The sequence below is a fragment of the Parasteatoda tepidariorum genome, chromosome 11 (assembly GCF_982258835.1).
Source record: "Parasteatoda tepidariorum strain Cologne lab strain chromosome 11, Ptep-v5.0, whole genome shotgun sequence".
NCBI classification, from domain to species: Eukaryota; Metazoa; Arthropoda; class Arachnida; order Araneae; family Theridiidae; genus Parasteatoda; species Parasteatoda tepidariorum.
In genome coordinates this window covers 24,410,305-24,432,071 of record NC_141765.1, presented here as the reverse complement: position 1 = coordinate 24,432,071, position 21,767 = coordinate 24,410,305, and the positions used below count along the sequence as shown (strand labels likewise).

The 21,767-nt window shown below is 27.5% G+C and overlaps 1 protein-coding gene across 2 annotated transcripts in view; it reads left to right on the top strand.

Moving 5' to 3' along the window:
- Gprk2 (G protein-coupled receptor kinase 2) overlaps window positions 1–14,317 on the top strand; it is an 87,369-nt gene extending 73,052 nt beyond the window's left edge. Inside the window, exons 15-17 of one of the 2 annotated variants that reach the window (XR_001585201.4) lie at window positions 606–742; window positions 6,752–6,827; window positions 10,962–14,317. Coding sequence is in view for 1 of the 2 variants with exons in the window: in XM_016069152.4 (XP_015924638.1) it covers window positions 606–742; window positions 10,962–11,112 (288 nt within the window). In the remaining variant the exon portion in view is untranslated. The remainder of the gene's footprint in view (window positions 1–605; window positions 743–6,751; window positions 6,828–10,961) is intronic. The other variant, XM_016069152.4, reaches the window with a different exon arrangement.
- Window positions 14,318–21,767: the final 7,450 nt, after the last annotated feature.

The window sequence follows — 21,767 nt, the reverse complement described above, 5'->3', positions numbered from 1 at the left end:
TTTCCATACAAAGAGTTTTTGTCTATTAATAAATGAATGTTAGTGTAATTATTTTATCAGTTTTAAATTATATTTCTTAAACAATAAATAGTGCACTAAATGGCATGTTTACAGATATGCACAATAAATTTTACCTAGTTCCTGCTAAACAATGCACCAATGGGTAATGTCATAATTTCGTATCATAAATCATACCTCTTTTATCTAAAAGTTCTGAGAGAGAGGTTTTTTTTCTAATTTGTTCAATTAATAAAAGTTTAATATTTTGTTCTGTGTGTTAAAAATTATTTGAATAATTCTATTAAGTTGTTTGTTGTAAACCATCTGACATTTTTCACTTTACTATGATATACACACAATGATAAAATGAACAAAATAAAAGTGATTGCAAGAAGTTCTTTTTCAGCCAAGTTAAGATTGAACTTGGTACGCTTTTTTTTCCATAGACCTAAATCAAAGCTACGAAAAATATTTAATCAATCGTTTAATTTGGCATAATTTACTACTGTGGTTTTGTGCAATCTGTAAATCAATTGAGGAATTATGCTGACTTCTTTTAATCTATGCCTCTAAATTTTATATTCTGATGGAAATTTCTTCTTTAGATGATTGAAACAGAATGTTATTCTGAATTAAATATTTATGGCCCTGATGGTGGTCCTAGCCCTGATTTAATGTTGGATCAGCCTCCACCTGTAGAGCCTACTGGCTGTTTTCCTTTTCGGAAAAAAACAAAAAATTGGTAAGTGATTATTCAAAAATAAGAATTTACTTCCTTTCTAAGAAACTGTACCTAAAAGTAGTGTTTATAAATTAAGAATACTGATTTAATACTTTTAAACTGGTGACAAAATGAAGTTTGCAAAAAAGTGAAATCTCAAAAACCTTAAATCTTCCAAAAAAATACATTAATTAATCGATCAACCTTTTGCTGTGTTTTTACAGCTAATATCAAAATTTAATTTTTTGAAATCTTATGAAAATTTGAAATAAAATGATAAAAACATTTATTTATTTTCCCTTGTGTAATTCTTGACTAAGTTATCCATTCTACTTAGTTTATATTACAATTATAATCTGTTTATATTACCATTAACTACTGTCTAGTGTTTCTTGAAAACAAAGAAGGGGAGAAATAAAGAGATTTTAATAAGCATTGTGCTTTTAAAAAAAGACCTCTCAATTGATCATATCTTTTATGTTCCTGAAATGTTAGTAAACCATCGGAATGTTAACTAAAATTTTCACGAACATAATAGAAAACACACTAACTTTTATGAGCGTTTGGTTTATTTAATCGTGTTATTTAATAGTTATTTAATTGGTTTATTTAATAGTGTTAGGTAAAATAACAATCATGTGTCAAATCCAAGAATCAGACATGAAAACTTAAATTGGTATGCATATTATATTCAATTTATATTTTGTTAGTATTTTAGGTTAATGTAGCATTTTTTACTGTGATAAGTAATTTAAGAAATTTTTTTTAATCATTATCTCGATAAAAAAAACGAAGAAAAATTAACATATAAGAGCTTGTCTCCAGATTTACGATACAGTTGTATTACATGCCTTGATTTTCTTAGGTTATGGATTAAAATCCGGGTTCAAGTAAAATAAATGAATAACTAATGGTTAAGAATCACTGTTTTAATCTTTTGGTATGCTTGTGCAATTTTATGTATGTTAAACAAGGTTTGAATGCTATATAAATTTTTATTGTAACAAAAATAGCCATATTTAAATGCGTTAAGCTTTTCGTTGTGTAAAATACAAGAATCAATTCAATATTACTCAAGACTAGGACTGGGCGATATTAGAAATTATATATCGTGATATATCGTCAGTTTTGCATCGCGATATAGCGATGTATCGCGATATAGCGATGTATCGCGATATTGTATTTTTGAATTTCATTTACTTTAAGGCACAGAAAGTCAGATTTCTATCAAGACTTCATACGCATATTGATTTAAATCAATTTATAAATTTGAAAATATATATGTTTTGCTAAAGAAAGATATTAAATAAATTGACTAAGATGTACAAATCTTACTTAAAATATTTATTGAAAAAATGTGTGTAGATACAGAATGAAATATTTGCACTTCTTTATCGTTTATAAGGTATAAGCAGTCTTAATTTAAGTTAACCCCTAAAACACCCTTAATGAAAAAAAATATTGTTTTTAAACAAAAGCTGATTTTAAAATTTCAAAATATATTTTAATTAAAATAAAAGTTAGATTGACTAAAAGCCGAAGTTTAAAATTAAAAATGTTCGAATTTTAAACTAAAAAGTAAACATAAGAATTGTAATAATTTCTTAAAATTTTCGTTCTCTGAAAGATTTCTCAGTTTAAAAATAAAAAGGGAATTTTATAAAGATATCTAGCTGAAATTATTGAAAAAAAAATTTAAAAATTAAAAAAAAATTTGTTAAGAAATTCATTATACACTTAAAACAAAGTGTTAAAAATATTTTTTTTTTTTTTTTAAAAAAGAAACTTTTTTTAACAAATCAATATTTGCTTGTACTATTATGCGTAAATAATTACAGAATTATTAAGTTCGATCGTAATGTTCAAATTCTTAATGAAGAAGTAAACACAAGTTTTGTTATATTTTCTAAAAATGATCACGCAAATAACAAAAGATTTCTTAGTTTAAAAATAAAAGTGAAATTTATCAATATATTTACCTAACAGCATAGGAACAAAATTTAAAAAATAAGTTCGTTAAAAGATTATTTGTATGCTTAAAACAAAGAGCTAAATAAATTTTAGAAAAAAAATGCTTCTTAAACACTATTTTTATTATTATTTCATATAAATAATTAAATTAAATTAAATAATGAACGAACGAAAAACAAAGTAAGGCAAAGTTTCTTAATTAAATTCTTAAAAATAAAAACAAAAGAATTGTGATATTCGGTAATATATTTAGCTAATTAACTAATAATATAAAACGAAAATTAAAAAAAAATAATGATTTTACTCTCTAATAAAACGAAGTAGTAATTAATAAAAAGAAAAGAAATGAATAAAATTCGCAAACTTTTCAAATTCTTTTGAACAAATAAAGTTTATTGACTTATGTCCAAAAAATAAGTTTTGTTTTAACTTTATTTCTAAAAATAAAAACAACTCAAGATTTATAAATTTAAAATCAGTAATAGAAGCCCATTAAATTATTAGAAGTTTTATCCGAAAGGTTTTTAATAAATTAAAAGAAAGTAAAGAAATAACCTAACAAATTTATTTACTTTGTAATTTAATTCCTTATGGGTGCCTTAAATTAGATTTCCGATAATTTTCACATTTAAAAATATAAAAAAAGTTTTGTCAGAAAATAAATAAAAAACTTATCTAATTAATGAAGAAACTTTTCTTTATAAATTCTTTTCAATAATAGATTGCGTTCAGAACAAGGTTACGACGGCGATCACGAAGTTAATCCCATTGAAAATAATCTACAAGAAACGATTTCAAATCGCGAAGGTGCGAAAACGAACATGCGATATAACGATATAAAGTCTCAAAAGTGATTCTGATTCTACCGCTCATCAGTCAAGGCCGTCTCAACATAACGAAACAATATCGTCTTCCACAGCGCGAGTTGGCATCTGAACGTAAGAGAAAGTCCTTGCGTGTATCGCTATATCGTTATATCGTCTTCTTCACTCGACGGCTTAAATCAGATTTCTGATGCATCGCTTGGAATGAAAGTTGCTGTATCGGTTTGCCGATATAGGCGTTAAATCGATATGTCGCGATATATTGATTTATAGCCCAGTCCTACTCAAGACTAAAACATTTATTGTCAAATTTACTTTATATCTGATTTTTTTTTATTTGTAAGAGATATAATTATCTTTTAAGTCTATTACTTGAAATGCTTGTAATATTTATTTTCTCATATTTTAAATTTTTGGCTTAAAAATCTCCTTGATTTTCTTACTACGGTTGACAAGCAATTATCCAGATTGTTGGGGACCATCTCTATCCCTTATGTCTAAATTACCCAGTTTTCTGTATTGTTAAAAAATGATTCAATGCAGCTTAACTATATTCCTACTTTAATACTGAATAGAAGTGAATGGCCGTATTTTGGTAGTTTTAGTATTCTAATTAATAATTTGTATTTTCACTTCACTCTTATATTTATATAGTACAGCATAGTAATATATTTTAAATTTTCCTACCACCTCCTGTTTGCTATTTCCCTTGCATAAATCAAAGTGAAAAACGAAATAATTTGTCTCATCTGATTTCATTTACAAGATTATTTTGTTTTCTAAAATAATAAAAAGGTCAAAATTTCTTCATTCTAACCTGCAATCAATCTGGCAGAGACTGAGTTTAGAATTTCTTCCTCTGCTTCACACAGTTACACTTTTCCTGCAATTACATCATTCCATTTGACTTTCAGGCATCAAGAATCTTGATGGCATTCAGTTTGCAAACTTGTTGTTAGGGTTGCAATGGGATTTTAAGCATAAGGTTTTGGTGCATTTTGTTAAACCTTAGTTTAGTAAGAACACCTTTATTCCAGAGTTCAGCTTCTTCTAAAAGCAATTTAAATATTTTATGAAATAAAAATTAAAACACTTTTTTTAACGCCCGCACCTTTCTATCTACTCAGATTCAAGGATGACTTGTTCATTCTAGTACGTAATGGCGGGAAAGCGAGCAAAGTTTTTCCCAGTTTTCTGGTAACTGGATAAAAATTTTAATACTATATTCCTACTTAATAATTGATTAAAAATAGCTGTTCTTTAGCTATTTCTGTATTCTAATAAAAAATTTATATTTCCACTTCACTTTTTTTTCATCATTATATTTACGTAGTAAAGTATGACATATTTCTTTCATTAGCTTTCCACTGTTCACTGATAAACACGACTAATGCATTTTCCCCTTATTAATAAAAAACCTTCCCCCTTTTTCCCTGGAATTTCTGCATTTTGCCTCTATCGGTCTAGTATATGGCGGGAAAACTATTCTGCATCTAACTTAAGAATAGCACTAGATAACCAATTGCATTTCGGCAGTGTTTCGTTATTGATATGTGCTGTACTCATAAGTGAACTAAGCAAGAAACTAATAAGATGACACTCAAAGTTCAAGCTTGTAGCTCTAAACTAAAAAAAAATATTAACGAGGAGTTTTTTTTAAACTTATTTGCTTTTATTCATAAAAAGGTATGGTTTTTTAAGTTCACCTTTTTTAATTTTCTGCAACTATCCACTTTACCTCATTTAATGAAAGTAATCTTCATAGTTTATGGTGTAAGCCTTAAATATTCTAAATAAGTAATGCATTCAATATTTTAATTTATGGAAGTCTGATACAAAAATATACTTTTTTAATGAATTTCTATTTTTACCTTTCAAAAAATGAACGATTGTTTATAATCTGGAAAATCTGGAATAGTTTATGTATATTTAAGCATGAATTATATGACTGCCAGCATTACAATCAAACTATTTTTCAAAATGTCAACTTATGAATTATATACTCTACTATTATTTGTTACTATTTTTTAGTAAAGTATATACTTTTAAATCATATTTTAATCATGTTTATCAGCCTGAGTCGTTACATGCCTAAAGATAAGAAATGGTTCATATGAGTAAAAAAGATAAATATTAATTAATGAAAGATTTAAATATTTTGTTTAAAAAAGGAAATTCATTATCGGCTCTAGAAAACTTATGTTTAATTACTTTCATAGTGTTAAATCTTCAGATGTTGAAAGCTGTTCACTCATATGTACTTATCTATGGTGACCTCTATTCTTACATTTAGCATTTATATTTATAAAATAATGTAATAGAAAATGCAAATCACTTTTAACCAGGTATTAAAAGTATTACAAGGAATATTAAATTACTAACAAGAATTTGAGCAAGAAAGCCAAACCTTGCTTTCTATTTTTGTAAATTATTATTTTTTTTAATATTCCATGTCAACACAACAGGTCAGATTTGAGTAAAAAAAAGATATATTCTCTTAAAATTATGAAAATTTTAAAGTTTGATAAGTGTATTATTTTGGCATTAAAACAACAGTGTGAAAAAGTAATTGATAAAATAATGTTGAATAAATAAAGCTGATGAAATCCTACTCATAATAGTTGATGCCTCAATGGAAAGCTACATTCTGAAGTATTGAAAGGTAGTATTAACTTGTACTCAAATGAGGGAGATGACGAAATTTGTACTTACATAGTTTAACTTTTTTTTTCAATTCGTATATTCAATCCATACATACTCACATAGAAAAAGGTTTTATGCCACGTCTTCCATTAGTCTCTGAAAAATAAAGTATAAATATTTTTACTAAATTTAGTCCTTTTTAGTTTAGATAGCTTAAAATTTGCCTGCACACCTTTTTAATTTTTGCCATGCTTAGAAATTTCGATCTACTCTTGGCTTTGCAATTTAGCATGGATAATTTATGTTCATGAAAAAATTCTTTTTACCCTTTATTTGGCATATTATTTTTAAGGCTGAGCTGATTCACATCCTCTATATTTATTTCTATCTTTATCCCTCATAAATGCTGGAATTTTTTTTTTTTTTTTTAAGTTTCCAATACTTTTCTGCAAATTTCAAAGAACGAATTGTCTTCATGTTTTATTGATATTCTTTTTCTGCACTTAAAAGGGCTCTGTGGAATAGTTATATAAAAATTTGGATAGGGGTAGGTTTCAAAATTAATTTTTCTCTTTTGGAACTTTCTTTCTAGGAAAATTTGTTGTTGAAAATTTAGCCATTGGAAAGAAAACTCTGTGACATCCCAAGATGGCCCGTTTACCACTTATGTAAGCTACATTGTAAATTTTTTTTTTTTTTTAAATTTTGATTAGCCTCTCTTTTTGGATGTGAAAATAATGAATTTTTGCCTTTAGTCATATTCTGAATCCACAGAGCCTTTCCCTGTTTTCTATCAAAATATGACTTTTAAACAATTCTGTTTTACTATGTTTCAACTTTAATTTTAACAGTTTTTATAACTACTGAGTTATCAATTGTAGTATTTTTTTCCCCATAATACACCTTAAAATGCAAATAGAATTTTCTGAATGAGAATGCCTGTAATCTATGTCTGCCTGTTTCTAATCCCTAGCACAGTCAGAATTTTACGCAACAATATTCATCCTTGACCACTATGGTTTCTGGCTCTTAGATTAATCTTAATCAGATGTACTAGTTGTGTTCCACACAATCATATCCCAATGTATTCCTAAATAATAATTTTATTATTTGGTAGTAATTTGAGCTAATTAATTGGAAGGAAAAAAAGCTGTTTTGAACACAATGTGCATAATTGCTCTCCATATCAAATTACACACTCACATTACAAAACGTTTACCTGTCTATTAATGTTTTGGACTCAGCTATGTAAAAAAAAATTATATTGTGATTTATCAGTTAAATATCACAATGTATTGATACATTGCAATATAATATACATTGGAATATTATTTACTTATAAGATACAGAAAGTAAGATTAAAATAAAAGCTACATAATAAAAAATCTTAATAAAAATAATAAACTTTTTAACTTTTAAATAAAAATTGAATTGACTTAAGACCAATTGATGATGGTAAAAAAACCAGAAGCTTTGAATTTTAATCTTGAAATGTTAAACAGCTAAAGATTTATTAGTTTTAAAAAAAATATTTTATAGAAATATTTTACTTACATGCGTTCAAAAAAAATTTTTGAAGATAAAGAAAAGAGGGGTTAAAAGAAACCACAATTCACTGTTCAGTATGCAAAAAAGAAAAAAGATTACTTTTGTTATAATGGTCAGATTTTAAGTGTATAAAGTGCTTACAAGGAGTGTATTAAGTGCTTACAAGGAGAGGATACGACTTAGGAAATTCACTTTGGACTTCAATTTAGTATATTAGTATACCTTAAGGGTAATCACCTGTTGAAATAATAAAGCACACTAGCCAGCCAATTCTGCCAACAAAAAAAAAACGCATTTGAAATAAAAGCATTCTTTATATACTAGTTAAATCTTCACTTTGATAATGGCATAGTGGTCTGCAGTAGCCGGAAACCTGCCTGACTGTGAGATGCTAAACATTAAAATATTTCGAATCATGCAGTGAGCAGTTTTTTTCTCTTACATTTTTTATTACTTTTCCGTTTTCAATCAGTACTAATTTTATTTAAGGTTTTTTAATTATTAAATATTACTTGACATTTAAATTAGTGTTTTTGTGCCTCTTTAATATCTACTTTTCTATTTACAAATAGCATTAATTTAAATATAAATTATTTTGTTTATTATATTTTTTAGTTACTAGTTATTGCTTGTTATTTAAATTACAGTAATTCATTCCATAAAAAAATATTGATTAAAATAATTTTTTTTTTCATCGCCAATTTTTTATAAATATTATTTGTATGCTCCCTGTGGCAGAATTTTTTCGGGCTTTCTGCGACATACCTATCCAATACTAATATATTTCTTCAAGATACTTTTAAAAATAACAAATATGGGTGTTACTAAAATTTAAAAAAAATTCAAATTCATCGTTCGTCAATTTAAAATAAAAATAAACTTTTCTGATAAAATAATTTTTCAATTAAATATCTAAGATGTATTTTTTATTCTAACATTATATTCTCGCCTTTTGTTGGGGGAAAACGCACTAATTATTTTCGCATTTTGTAAATCATCGTCACATTAAAAAAATTATATAAAAATCATGAAATCCGTAGCAGTAACTACCGAAAGATAAAAGATTGACGATGAAATAACGCAAATAGGACTCTTCAAAAAAGTGTTTCTAAATGCGTGTTTTTATTTCAAGATTCAGTTGTTGTACTAAATAATATCGTATTAAAAATATAAAATTTTAAAAACTATGTATAAATCAATAGTAACAACTGCGTAAAAAAAATTCAAACGAAAATTGCTACAGAAATGAAAACCAAATTTTTTACTTCATTATTCTTTATTTTTCGTTATTTTCAAATGAGAGTAGGAAAATCTCAAGCATTTTTTTCCCACTCAGATGCGCAAGAAAGACATCTTTTGAATGTAATTCTGAAAAGAAGATAAAATCTTTTGAAAATTTCTGCAGAAAAAAAAAAACCAAAATTTTTTACTTCCCAAGAGAAAAATCTTTCTGCGGGCTCCATAACGTTCTGCAATAACGTCGCCGTGTCGCCACGATTCTGCCACGGGGTGTATGCTTCTAAACTTTCTAAGTAAAGAAATCTTTTTAAATATTAATAAAGATTGCTTTTCAGCTGATCAAATTAAAAAAAACTTTGTTCTTGTTAACTGTAATGTTTTATTAATTGTGCAAGATGTAAATAAGTTTTTTGTTTTTTCACTTTTTTCACAATAATTATAATCCAGATTATTGTTCAAACAACAAAATAAATACTTAAATTGCAGAAAACAATTAAAAGCACTATTTATAGATATTACTTTAACCATTATCATATTATTGAACGGTTAGATAATTACTGTAATTTAAGTATTTAGAAATATCTAATTCAAAAATAAAATTATATTTCTACTGTAAAAAAATATTAGACAAAAAAAAATTAAGAGAAAAAAATTAGTCCACTGCAGGATTCAAACCTAAAGCATCTCATTGTTAGGCAGGTTCTCTGCCACTTGACCACTGTGGTGCCAGTATCAAAAAATAAATGTATCATATTTATAAAAAATGCTTTTCTTCCGCGAGTTGGTGGGTGAGTATGTTTTATAATTTTAAAAAGGGTGAACACCCTTAAAGTAGGCTACTAATAACAAAGTTTTATCCCAAAGTTAATTTCAAGTTGTGCCCACTTTGTTAGTGCTGATTTGTTTTTAAATCAGGCACATAAACATGTTTTTTTTTGTTGTTGTTGTTGGTGGATTGGGATTTTTGATCATCAAAATATGGAGATTACAGCAATCTGGAAAATATGGTCCTGATTGTTAAGTGGAGAGTAGTCATAAGTTTGGAAATAATTTTTTTATGATATTAATTGACAAAATGTAAGATTTGAACAAAAGTTGAAAAGTTTCTATGTTATGAAATTTCTAGAAAATTTATTTTTAAACTTTCATTTCTCATGAACTATATGACTGGTTTTCTATTTTATCTTTTGAAATTACATAATTATGACAAGTGAGTTTTTACATGAAATTCTCTTTGCTAAAAAAATTTGTAATTCAGTGAACGAAATTTTCAATGTGCTTAAAACAGGGATGTGATTATTCCCCAGATTCGCGGATTTCCGCTTTCTTTCAGATTTTTCCATTTTCCCTCTAATTTCCGCGGAACTTTTTTTTTTTGAACAAGTTAACATATTTTATGAGGAATTTAAATTTCTGCGGAGCGAAAGTATTGAAGTCCTCATTCCTCCCCCTGAAGTTTCTCTAAAAATCATTTCCTTGAAATAAAACTGGTTGACCTTTATACAGGGATGAGATTTTTTCGCTTTTGCCTCTCGAATTTCAGCCTTTTTATCAAAAACTCCGATTCTCTAAAAGTTTAGTTATTTTTTTTTTTAAATATAAATATCCCGCTTTTTTTTGTTGTTGAAAATACAGTCGTTGAAATTAAATAATTATATTTATTTACGATTTTCAAAGATAAACAGAAAATTCAAACTACGTCCTAGCTGCCAACTTTTCCGTATTTTTACTTATTTTAGCTATTTTCTCCGCTTTTACTCGCAGAAAATAAGATTTTCCGTATTTTTATTCGTCCACCGGGTAGCTGATTTGATTTTTTTTTTTCAGACTCAATTTTATCTAAATGTAGTCATAAATGCTATCATATTCCTTTGAATGTGAAGCTATATCATTTATGTGCTTGAGTTCTGAGTCTTACTTTTTGGGAGAATTTCATGTTCACATTAGAATAGGTTTATGTGTTATTACTCTAAAGTTTATTGTAAATTGTTTGACCTCTTCCATTTTTTTTTAAGGAAAATCCCTAACAAAATTAAAACATCAAACAGCAATGCACATCTATCTTTCTCCGAAGAACCAAATTCATCTGTATTATTGTTACCAGCATCTGGAGCTTCCAATGCTAATTACTCAATGGGCCAAGAATTGTCTTCCCCTGCTAGTTGAAAATTATAAACATTAGCACAAAAACTAAATGCCAAAAGTCATTCCTTAATGTGATCATATTAGGACGTGGTTTCAAAGGTCACTGTGCATCTCCCAAATGACATTCATGTTTGATGGTGTCTTTCATATCTGTCCTGCTGTTGGAGTTCCTGTAGCATGATCTGTAAATGTTTTAGATGTGTACAGCTGGATCTGCCCCTTCATTTTTAAACATGAAAAAAAAAACTTTCTGCATTTCATTTTATACTATATTTACAAATGCAATTCTACAATATCATCATAGTGCAGAGATTGTAATTATAATTTTGAATATTTATTGACTCATTTTAAATACTTGGACATGTACATCTGTTTGTCGTGTGTATTTGATGTAAATCATTCCGATTGAAAAGGACTTTATTACCAGAAGATGTATGTGCCATTTCTTCCCTTTAGTGTTTGTTTTGTTTTAAAAATGTGAATGAGTGTTTACTTTACACATGCTGTGAATGAAACTGTTGTACTTTTCAAGAAAAAGTTTGCTACACTTTTAATCTGTTCAACTATTTGTAAAAAAATGTTGCAACTCTTAAAAAAAATATTGCCAATTTCTAAACAATTTATTATAGTGTAATACTTCATTTCGATTTGTGTATTTTTTAAAAAAACTTCCAAAGAAAAATAGATTTAGCTATTTGCACAATAGAATATCATAGTGAAGTGTAATTTTTTGTATTACCCTTTAGTAACTTTCAAGCTGTAACATAGAACATTCTATTCTATGTATGTAATGCTCCATGGGTACGAAACTGCTTGTGATCAGGACTTATTAGTCTTAACTTTGCACTTTTTAAAATTGTATATGATTCTGGTTATCAAAGATTTGATTCTGGAATAACTCTTGATATGCAAAACTTTAATGTTTGTTTTACCTTCTAATGTAATCAAGTGTTTTCTTTACACTTTTGGGGACACACATGGGATGAGATTGATTAATTTATTCAGCAAAGATTTTATGTGTAGAAAAAAATATCTTGCTCCTTACTCGTGAACTCTGCTACAATTTTTAGCATGCCTGACGAATGCGTTTTTCTTTAATTTTAATAATTAATCTGCAATTAAATGCAACGAAAAAAAAGCTTAAAGCATTTTCTCTTAAACCTGTGATAATGAACAATTTATTTGGAAATACTTATTTCAAAATTGTGCAATGTTTTTTTTCTTTTAATATTCTCTACAGATACTCGAAAATATTGCTTTTAATTTTTCCCATTTTATTTAAGCTTAACTTATTTTTCGTAAAATATTAATAATTTATTAGCAAAAATGGGAAAACATGTGTGTAAAGGAGCAAATATAATAAACTTTTCACTATATTTGACTTAAGCTGCGAGGAATGAGTTCCCGTAGTTCTGAAATATTATTTAAATGTTAGAACTTATATATTTTCTAAAAGTTGTTATATTATTCTAAAGCTTTATTAGTAAATCCAGTTGTTGACTGTCATTTAACAAGTGCTATGTAAAGGGCACCTTGTGTCATTTTTAAAACAATGATTGTATTAACGAATATTTTATATGATAAAGCAATTTGTAAAAAATTAAAGTAAATGATTTCCATTTTGATTTAAGAGTACCCTGTTTATTTTATGCTGAAATGAAGCACACATTTCAGCTCCAGTAACAAATATTTTAAAAAAATTCTCTCTACAAATAATTTAGTAGATCATATTCTGCTTGTATTTTTAATTTTGTTGTTTATATAAAGAAACTTTGGCTATAAAAAAACAAACATAGACTATGTTTCTTTTCAGTATAAATCATTCATTTTGTAAGGAATTTGTTTAGTAAAAATTCGTTTAATTCATTGGTTCATATAATTTCCCATTTCTTTGTAAATGTTAAACTTTTTTTCCCCATTAGTAAATTTCAGCTTCTGGAATGATTGAGCACAGTATGTTTTTGAAAGATATAAATTTAACTAGTTTTTATTATGTTGTACATATAAAATGTATTAGTTTGATTTTAATTGCATTTTATTCAAGAACAGAAAGTTATATTATAGGATGTCCAAAATGTACGATTAAATATCTCTAGCAATACACATTGGATCATAGAATCTAAAAATATATGGTGCAAAATATTTTCAAAGAAATGCATTTAATGATATCAAACTCTACCTACAAATCTTACCCCCCCCCCCCCCCCCGTCTAAGTTAAGGAAGGGGTAACTTCAAAATCTCAAATAGGAATCTTTTTTTTTTTCTTTAGAGATTTGGATTTTTCAGAAAAAAGTTCTGCCATTTTAAAGCAGATTTTTGCATTTTAGTTTATAGGTGATGCTGCAATTGCAATCTGAAAATGGTGTGAAATTTATTTAAAATAGAGATCTTTAAAAATACATATCAGTTTTCATAATTTAAGTGGTAATGCTTTCTATTCAATTTTTAGATTTATTAATTTAAAATGATTTTGATCATCACTACTTATTCATTTATTGAACACGCATATACACATGGTTAGCATTAGATAGTGTGTTTCAGTTCTTACAAAATAAATAGTATATTTCTGCCTACAATCGTAATCCAGTTTAGTAGGTATGTTGATATTTTGAAAAATCTATCTGATAACATGAAACTAAACTAACTCTTTCAAACTAGGCCTTTCGTTCAAGAAGTTGTCCTTGTTCCAGGAGAATAGAAAAAGCGTAGAGTTCGGCACCATTAGATGGGTTTTTAAAAATATCAATTATTTTATCTAAATATCTTTAAGTTTTTTGATCTGACAAGCATTTCTCTAGATTTTTCTATTAAAAAAAATTTTTTTACCCTCATTTTGCAATTATAGAATTACTTATGAATCAAAATGAGACATCCTATGTATGTATATGCAAGTGTCAAGTTGAAAAATCCAAACCTGCTATAAAATAATGGTGGATCGTATTTAAGATATTTGACCAATTCCGTACATTTTTGACCCTTGCATACATTTTGCTACATATATTTAAAAAAAGGACCCTATTTAATTTATTGGTATAAATTTTTTCTAACTTGCATTTTAAAAGAAATTTTAATCTAATTGTACTCAAATTTGCATTTTTAAAAGCTTTTTTTAATTGATTTTACAGCTTCAAAACTTATTGCAATTAATTCACATTAAGCAACCTACTGAGGTATATACACTAGCTGTTAAGAACAGTGGTTTCTTTTAAAGACTTGAAATGCATTTCATTAACTTTTTTTTAACTTAGCATGTTTGTCAAATGCATTTTGAAATGAATGCAGTATATTTTGTTTGATCTATATGAAAATAAAAATTATTTAATAAGATTTTTAATTTAACCAGTTTTTTTTTCCTCTTAATTTTCAGTTTTTTTCCTAATAAGTTATTTTAAAACATGATATAGTCTGGTTTTTCAAATATAAAACAATATAAATATTTAGGAAATCTGGTATTTGTGTCACTATTTCATATTTTTCTTATTAAGATAAGCTGTTCACATTCAAGCTAGAGTAGTGGTTCCTAAACTTTCTAAGAGATCTTCATTGTACCCAATTCTCCAGGTTCCGTTTTCTCTTACTGCGCCAATAAAATTTTCTTAATATTTTTCTCTCAAAAGTCATTAGTTTCTCTTTGTGAGCTTTGTTAATTGGCCAGCATTAGCTGCTATATAAAGCTATTGGTCTCACTAGTGTCTTGTACAACTGTATTTTTGTTTCACAACTTAAGTATTTAGCTTTGAACTGCTCAGTCCATGATAACATCTGTTAGCCATGTTGATTGTATTTTTGATTTAAATTCTTATGCCATTATTATAATTATTTACTATTGTTCCTAAATATTTAAATTGAGCTACTTGTTCAAGCCCATATTCATTAATTTTCAGTGGTTGCATATTTGTGATTCTGTTCGTTATTACCATGAGTTTAGTTTTTTCATCATTGACTGATAATCCTCTGTATTTTGCTGCTACCTTGAGTGCACAGAAAGCCTCTATTATAGCTGCTCTAGCTCTTTCCACAGCATTATCTGCTAGCAGTTGTACGGTTTTAACAAAAAATTGTGATCTGTGTTTGTATACCAGAGTCTAATTGCCTTCTCTAGTGCTATATTAAACAGATGACATGACAGGGAGTCCCACTTTTTCAGTTCCCTTTCAATATAGATGCGTCTGATACTTCTGGTCCTAATTTTACTATATTAAGGATCATTCATATGAGGTTAATTTTTCAGAGATTCCCAACCCTGATATTGCCTGATACAATTTCTCTCTATTGATGCTATCATAAGCTGTTCTAAAGTCAATAACGAGATGAAAAGTATCTATGCTATATTCTCTTGTCTTCTTAAATATTTGTCTAATGCTGTGTATTTGATCTCTGCCCGTTTGAAATCCACACTGGTATTTCCCAATTACTCTGCTAGTTTAAGTAACAAGTCATTCTGCCAGGACTTTCTAATGAATAGAGTTCATTTTTCTTTTAATTTCTATAACATTATTTCATATCTGCTTGAAATTCTATCTGTTAGCTGATTTTAATGTTTAGGCTAAGCAGAGAAGGTAATTAGCAATATATAGTTTCTTTTAATTTTGATTTATATTTTTGCAACAATTTTTGAACAGATAAAATTTATGATCCGCTTGAATGCAGATTGGGAACCACTAGTTTAGTGTTTTCTGGTTATGCAATTGAAGACTGTCGGAGCTTATTTTTTTAAATTCGTTTCACGAGTAATGATTTGTTAAACAATTATATATTTCTCTTAAATGTCTTGTATCTTGTGGATTAACCAAAAATTCAAATTAATTTATATTATATACATGAACGAATTGCTATCAGAATCCAAGCAACCCGAGAGTTTAATGTAGTCAGTTAAGTGTTGCATGATTATAAAAATACATATATTTTTCACACATAATATTACACTAATATTCTGAAGAAACAGATTTTGAAATAATTTAAATTTAGCAAGTTGTGAGCTTACTTTGTTGACGTGCATCAAATTGGAAATAATCTTGTTTTTAACAGTGACATTTGAACTACTGATTGTTCTAAATATTGACAAGAAAAAAAAAATGAGGAGGAAAATAAGGAAATCAAAATATCAGAGAGCTTGTAGTTAATCTCATGACTGCTAAGAGTCTTTTAATTAGAAAATATTTCTATGAACAAATTAAATTAAAAGTTATTGTGCTTGGATAATATTAATACGAAGTTGATTAATTTGACAATCAGAAAATTTCTCAATTTGTTATTAATTCAGTTTAAAAAGTCAGCTTGAATAATTTAACATTTGTTAGAATACTGTATGAAATAACAATTACGAAAATTCATTGTAAGATAAAGTTAATATTCTGAACTAAATCAGTTACTATTTACCTGAAACTTAGTTCATCTTGATGAATAATTTTTACATTGATTGCCAATTTTTTTATGCCATAAATGTAGGTTTAAGTTCATTATCAAAGGCAATATGATTATAGAGTTCATTCTTATGCTCAATGTGGTAAATTGATAAAAACTCAAATTACTAAATACTTATTGAAATCATAAGAAGCTTTAAATAATCTTCTGCTCAAAGTGTAACATTTCTTTGTTAAATAGAATTGAAGTGGTATGCTAGCCTTTATGCTGTATATACTAATTACAAAAAATAAGCAGGCTTTGTGCTATAATTGTACAGGTTAAAATACAACCTTGTACTGCTGTTCTATACTTAGATTGTTATCTTAACTTTATTTGTTGATATTCTGTTATTTTGTTTTTATTTTTAATGAATTGTGAATGTGTCTTGTTCATGAAAATACATGTATATATAACTAATTATGATTCTCATTACAATGATGTAATATGACTGTATTAAAAAATATCAAAGATCTGTTACTAGACCAAGCATTTAAAGAATTGATGTTTTGTTTTGAAAAATACAAAAAAAAGTGCTCATTATTAGAGCTTCTTGAAATACTCTATGGGTTGTTGTTTTAAATTTATTTTACAGAAATATAAAAGTCCTCATTTTAACAAATATGATTTTTTTCTGTTTTTAAGCAACATTAAGTACAAAAACTGTGACTATATTAGTATTTAAATTTGTAAAATATGTATTGTCATTAAAAGAATTTTTAATATTTCTTTCTATACTTCTTTTGTCTAAGTCATTTTTATAAAGTATACAAATTTCATGATTCTTTGATTTAACAAAGATTCACATGTCCCCATTATTCAATGTCATAATTGTTTATGGGTTTTATATTTAATATATATTTTTTTCTTTGTATTTATAAATAAATTTTGAATCTTTTTGTAAATAGAAAAAGAATAACAATTTTTTTTTTCAATTTTTAAAATGAAGGAAAGATATTGTTTATTATACAATTTGTTTAAAATTTTCCTATTCTTTAGATATTTTAATTGACAAATAACTTTTAAAATAACTGTATTATTTATTTTTTATTTATACATATATGTACAAAATATTTTTCTTGCCTTGCATTAGCTTCTTGAATCTATTCCTTTTGTAAATGTAACATTTTGAATTAAGTGATTTATGAAGCAATATTATAATAAAAATAACTAAATTTGCATATAATAGTAATCGTTTTTTGTGAGCATATTTAATTCTGCATTTCATATGCTTCGAAATACATTTTTAACTATTCTTATCTTAAATGTAATGCTTTGTAACTCTTATTTACGAAATTATAGGATATTACAAAAAACTATTTTAGCATTATTTCCATAGGATAACAGTTACTTATATATCTTTTTTCAACTCCTCTGCTTATTATAAGAATTAATACTTTGTATTCAAATTTGAATTTTTATTGAGCAATAGAATTGTTGGAAATCATTTAATTTTTCAATGAATCATGATTTTTCCTCAAACCATATTAGACATAATTTTTTTAAAGGTTTATTTGCAAGAAATAAATTTAGCTTTGTGTTTCTTTAAAGAATGAAGTTTATGGATTTTCCTTTATAGCTATTAATTATTAGACTTTTATGATGTTTCTATTCTACAGTCAAGACTTAGGATGAAAAAAATGTTTTTGATATTGCTTTCTGTCAATTCTAAACCTTAAAAACTGTTACATTAAAATGTTACAATGTTTTTTTTTTTTTTTTTTCAGATGAAGTGAAGATATTTTATTTTAAAAAAAAATTCTATTAATATACAAAAAGTGAAAACTGGTAGTAATAAAAATTGTTTCTGAAGTATTTGAATGCATTGGATCTATACTCAAAGTAGTTTTTCTTTACACTTGTAAAAAATATTGTTTAAAAATATTTAACTGTATTATTGCTTTTTAATCAGATAAATTTTTTACATTGCTTACAGAACAAAAATTATTGACATGTTGAATTTCTTTTTTTTTATCATAGTATTCTGTTTTACTTATTACTTTACCAAATTTTCATACTTACATAATCTTTATCTTTATCAACAAACTTAAATAGCATTTCTTTAAGCAACAAGGGTAAAAAACTCACTCTACAAGTTGAATTTTGTAAAGCTGTGAACAAGAAATTTAAATCTGCAATGAAAATTCAGTTTGGGAACACTGAGCCTGAAAAAAGGCAAACGTAAAGTTATGTAATATGTATTTTTATATCTCATATGATATGACTAAAGTTCTTCAGTATCATTGCATTAAAAATCAATTTATTAACAAATGAATTCATACAAACTTAGAAATGAATTATGTACATGCGTACAGTATATAAGAATATAAATTACAGTATCTGTCATTTGAATCCACTGAATTCATTCTCCGGTGAAATTATAAAAACTTGGTAAAAAAGTTTTTTAAAAGTAAAAAGTATGAACTATTTTACTATGCTAATAAAGAAAATAGCAAAGTAAGAAGGACAGGTTGTATACAGAAGAAGGTACAAAAATATAAATTATATTCGAAAGAATTTGATAAACAGATGTTCACACCTAATGTGAATATTGTTGTTTTACTATACTGTTGCAAGGGAAATATTGTTGACAATTAAGTCACAATCTATCATACTAATTTAAATTAGTGATTATTTTTCAATATTCTACTTAGAGCAGGCTTAATTTTAATATGGGAAAATATATTTTATTTCATGTTATAAAATATCATCCTTATATCTTATCCAATATATCAGATTTTCAGTTCTGCAGTGCGCAAAATAAAGAAAAGGACCACCCTGAATAACTTTTGATCTCGTGATCAGATCTGCACTTTCTAGAAATAATGTCTAATGTCACAGCTTAATGGTTCGAGAGGTAGATTTTAAATATGCTAATTAATTAGTGCACACCATATTTTAAGTTACGAAATCAGACACAAAAGGCACTTTTTCTGAAGAAACACACCTTTTTATTCCCGAAATGTAAATCATGTAGTCATGTTATTCCCGAAATGTAAAAATAATAATGTAGCCGCAATAGTTAGGTCAAAAGAGCAGTCCAAAGTTTGCACCCTTAATGTTAATTTTACTTATTGCATTTTTAACCATATCTTGAGAACTTTGAAACCAAATATAAAACTTTTTGCACGCAATTATAAGATTCCTTTATCCAAACATAATTAAATACAAATAATAACCTTTAGTAGATGTACATCCTCTTTAATTGTAAAAGATAACAAACCACCAAGAAACTCCAATTAACAGATTATTCGTTAAAAACACTTAAAAGTTGTTATTAAAGAACAATTAAACTTAAACTTTCGATTGTAAACATCTCATACTGCAGGTGGGCGTCACCGGGTAGAAACGGAATATCGGTACGAAGTCTGGATGCTGCACAACAACCCTTTCGAAGGCAAACTGTCATCTCCTTAAGTACTGGACATCAGCCTCTTCACTCCCTGCCTTGGCCGCCGGTTGTGCTCCTTCTCCGGTATTCACCCGCGCAGGAACTATTCCGGTTTGTCCTCCTACCTTCGATCCAATACTCGATCCTTCTACCTCGGCTTTTCATGCTATCTCAGCTGTCGCAACCAACAGCCTCTGCAGTAGCCCCCTACCAGCGCTAGCGAGACTTTTCCAGCTTATTGCTGAAACTTAACTCGACGGCCTGGTCGTGTCTTAACCTCTTTTGGCAAGTCACCAGGTTCTGGGATAGTATATTCCTCTGTAGATTCGCTCATAGCTGTTGATTCGTTTTTTGGAAATATGTCCTGTTCGATCCACGTTTACCGTACTCTCTCGGCCGTGAATAAAAATCCTAAAAACCTTCTCCCCTCGACTCAGCACTTGAAACGGACCCTCGTATGGTGGAAACGAGTGCTCCGTTCTTCTAATACATAAACTATAATAATACTTATAAATAATAACTAAAATAAGTTATAAATAAATATGATTAACAATAAGAAAAAAATTATCGTATTTTATTAATATATATTTGAAATGGGTTATTTTTTTAAAAAAAAATCATTGTTTTTCTTAATTTTTTAAAATTTTATTTAAAAAAATCCATTTTAAGGGGGCCCCAGGCCATGGCCTAATGGGTAATCCAGCACTGAACTGAAAAGAGGAGGAGAGGGTCAAAACCTGGAACCCCTCTTTTTCCCAGATGGCGTATTCGAGCTTTGCTATCGCGAATTCAAAAAATAATAAACATCGATACATTACACTATTATAGCCAATAAGGGATAAATAGCTCAAAACATGGCAAACCTTACACTTCACTTATGTAGTGACATTAATTTTCTTAAATTTTATTTAGGCTCACAACCTGTTAGAATTTATAAATCACAGAAAAGTCTTATAATTGGTAAAATTTTGCGTAAATGGATGGTGTTTTCAATACAAATGTAAACAATAACAATCTCGAGCTCTATACCTGCTGTAGTTCCGGTTAGAAAGTTTGCAACTGCTTACTACAGCTTATTCAGCGAGGCAATATTTTCAAACGGATAATTTTGTTTTCAATAAAAGAAGTAAATTAGATAATTTCTGAGTTCAAATCTGGCGTATTTCATAAGATATTAATATCCTTAAGTAATTCTGGTGAGTTTGAAGTGAAAATTTGTTTTAGTTATTTATAGATATATTGTTAAAAAAGGTGACTTGGTTGCTAGATTTTGAATAACTTGCTTTTTTGGCAGTCCTGATTTGGCCTCTTTCCATTTGTTTATTACTGTTAGTTCTTGCTGATCTTACTTTAGTGTTAGCACCTTTAGCATTGTAAACACAAGTAATAAGTAATCAAATACCACGTTCGCAAGAATCTCAAAACACAATGATCACGTTGTGAGTCAAATGGCTTTAAAATACATCTGAAACAGTAACCTGGTGGTATGGAGCTTGCAGCGTTCCCTAGTGTAGAAAACACCATTCAATTGAGCAAAATTTGCAATAATAAAATTTCTTAGAATATTAAACTTTTTCACACATCGCCTCATAAGCGCAACATAAGCGAAGGGATACACCGGAAGTTTTCTAAATTTTTTTCCGGTTTCAGAAAGCTAGTTATTGTTTCGATTCAATCAACCATCCATATAATTTTTTTATTAAAAAAAAAAATTATCTGTTTGAAAATATCGCCTCACAGAATAAGCTGTAGTAAGCAGCTGTACTTTCTATCCGGAAGTAGAACAGGTTAGGAGCTCGAGATTATTGTTGTTTACTGTGGGGTGATAATTATCGACTATGTCAACTTTCATCTATCTAAAGGTACCCCAAGATTAAATCA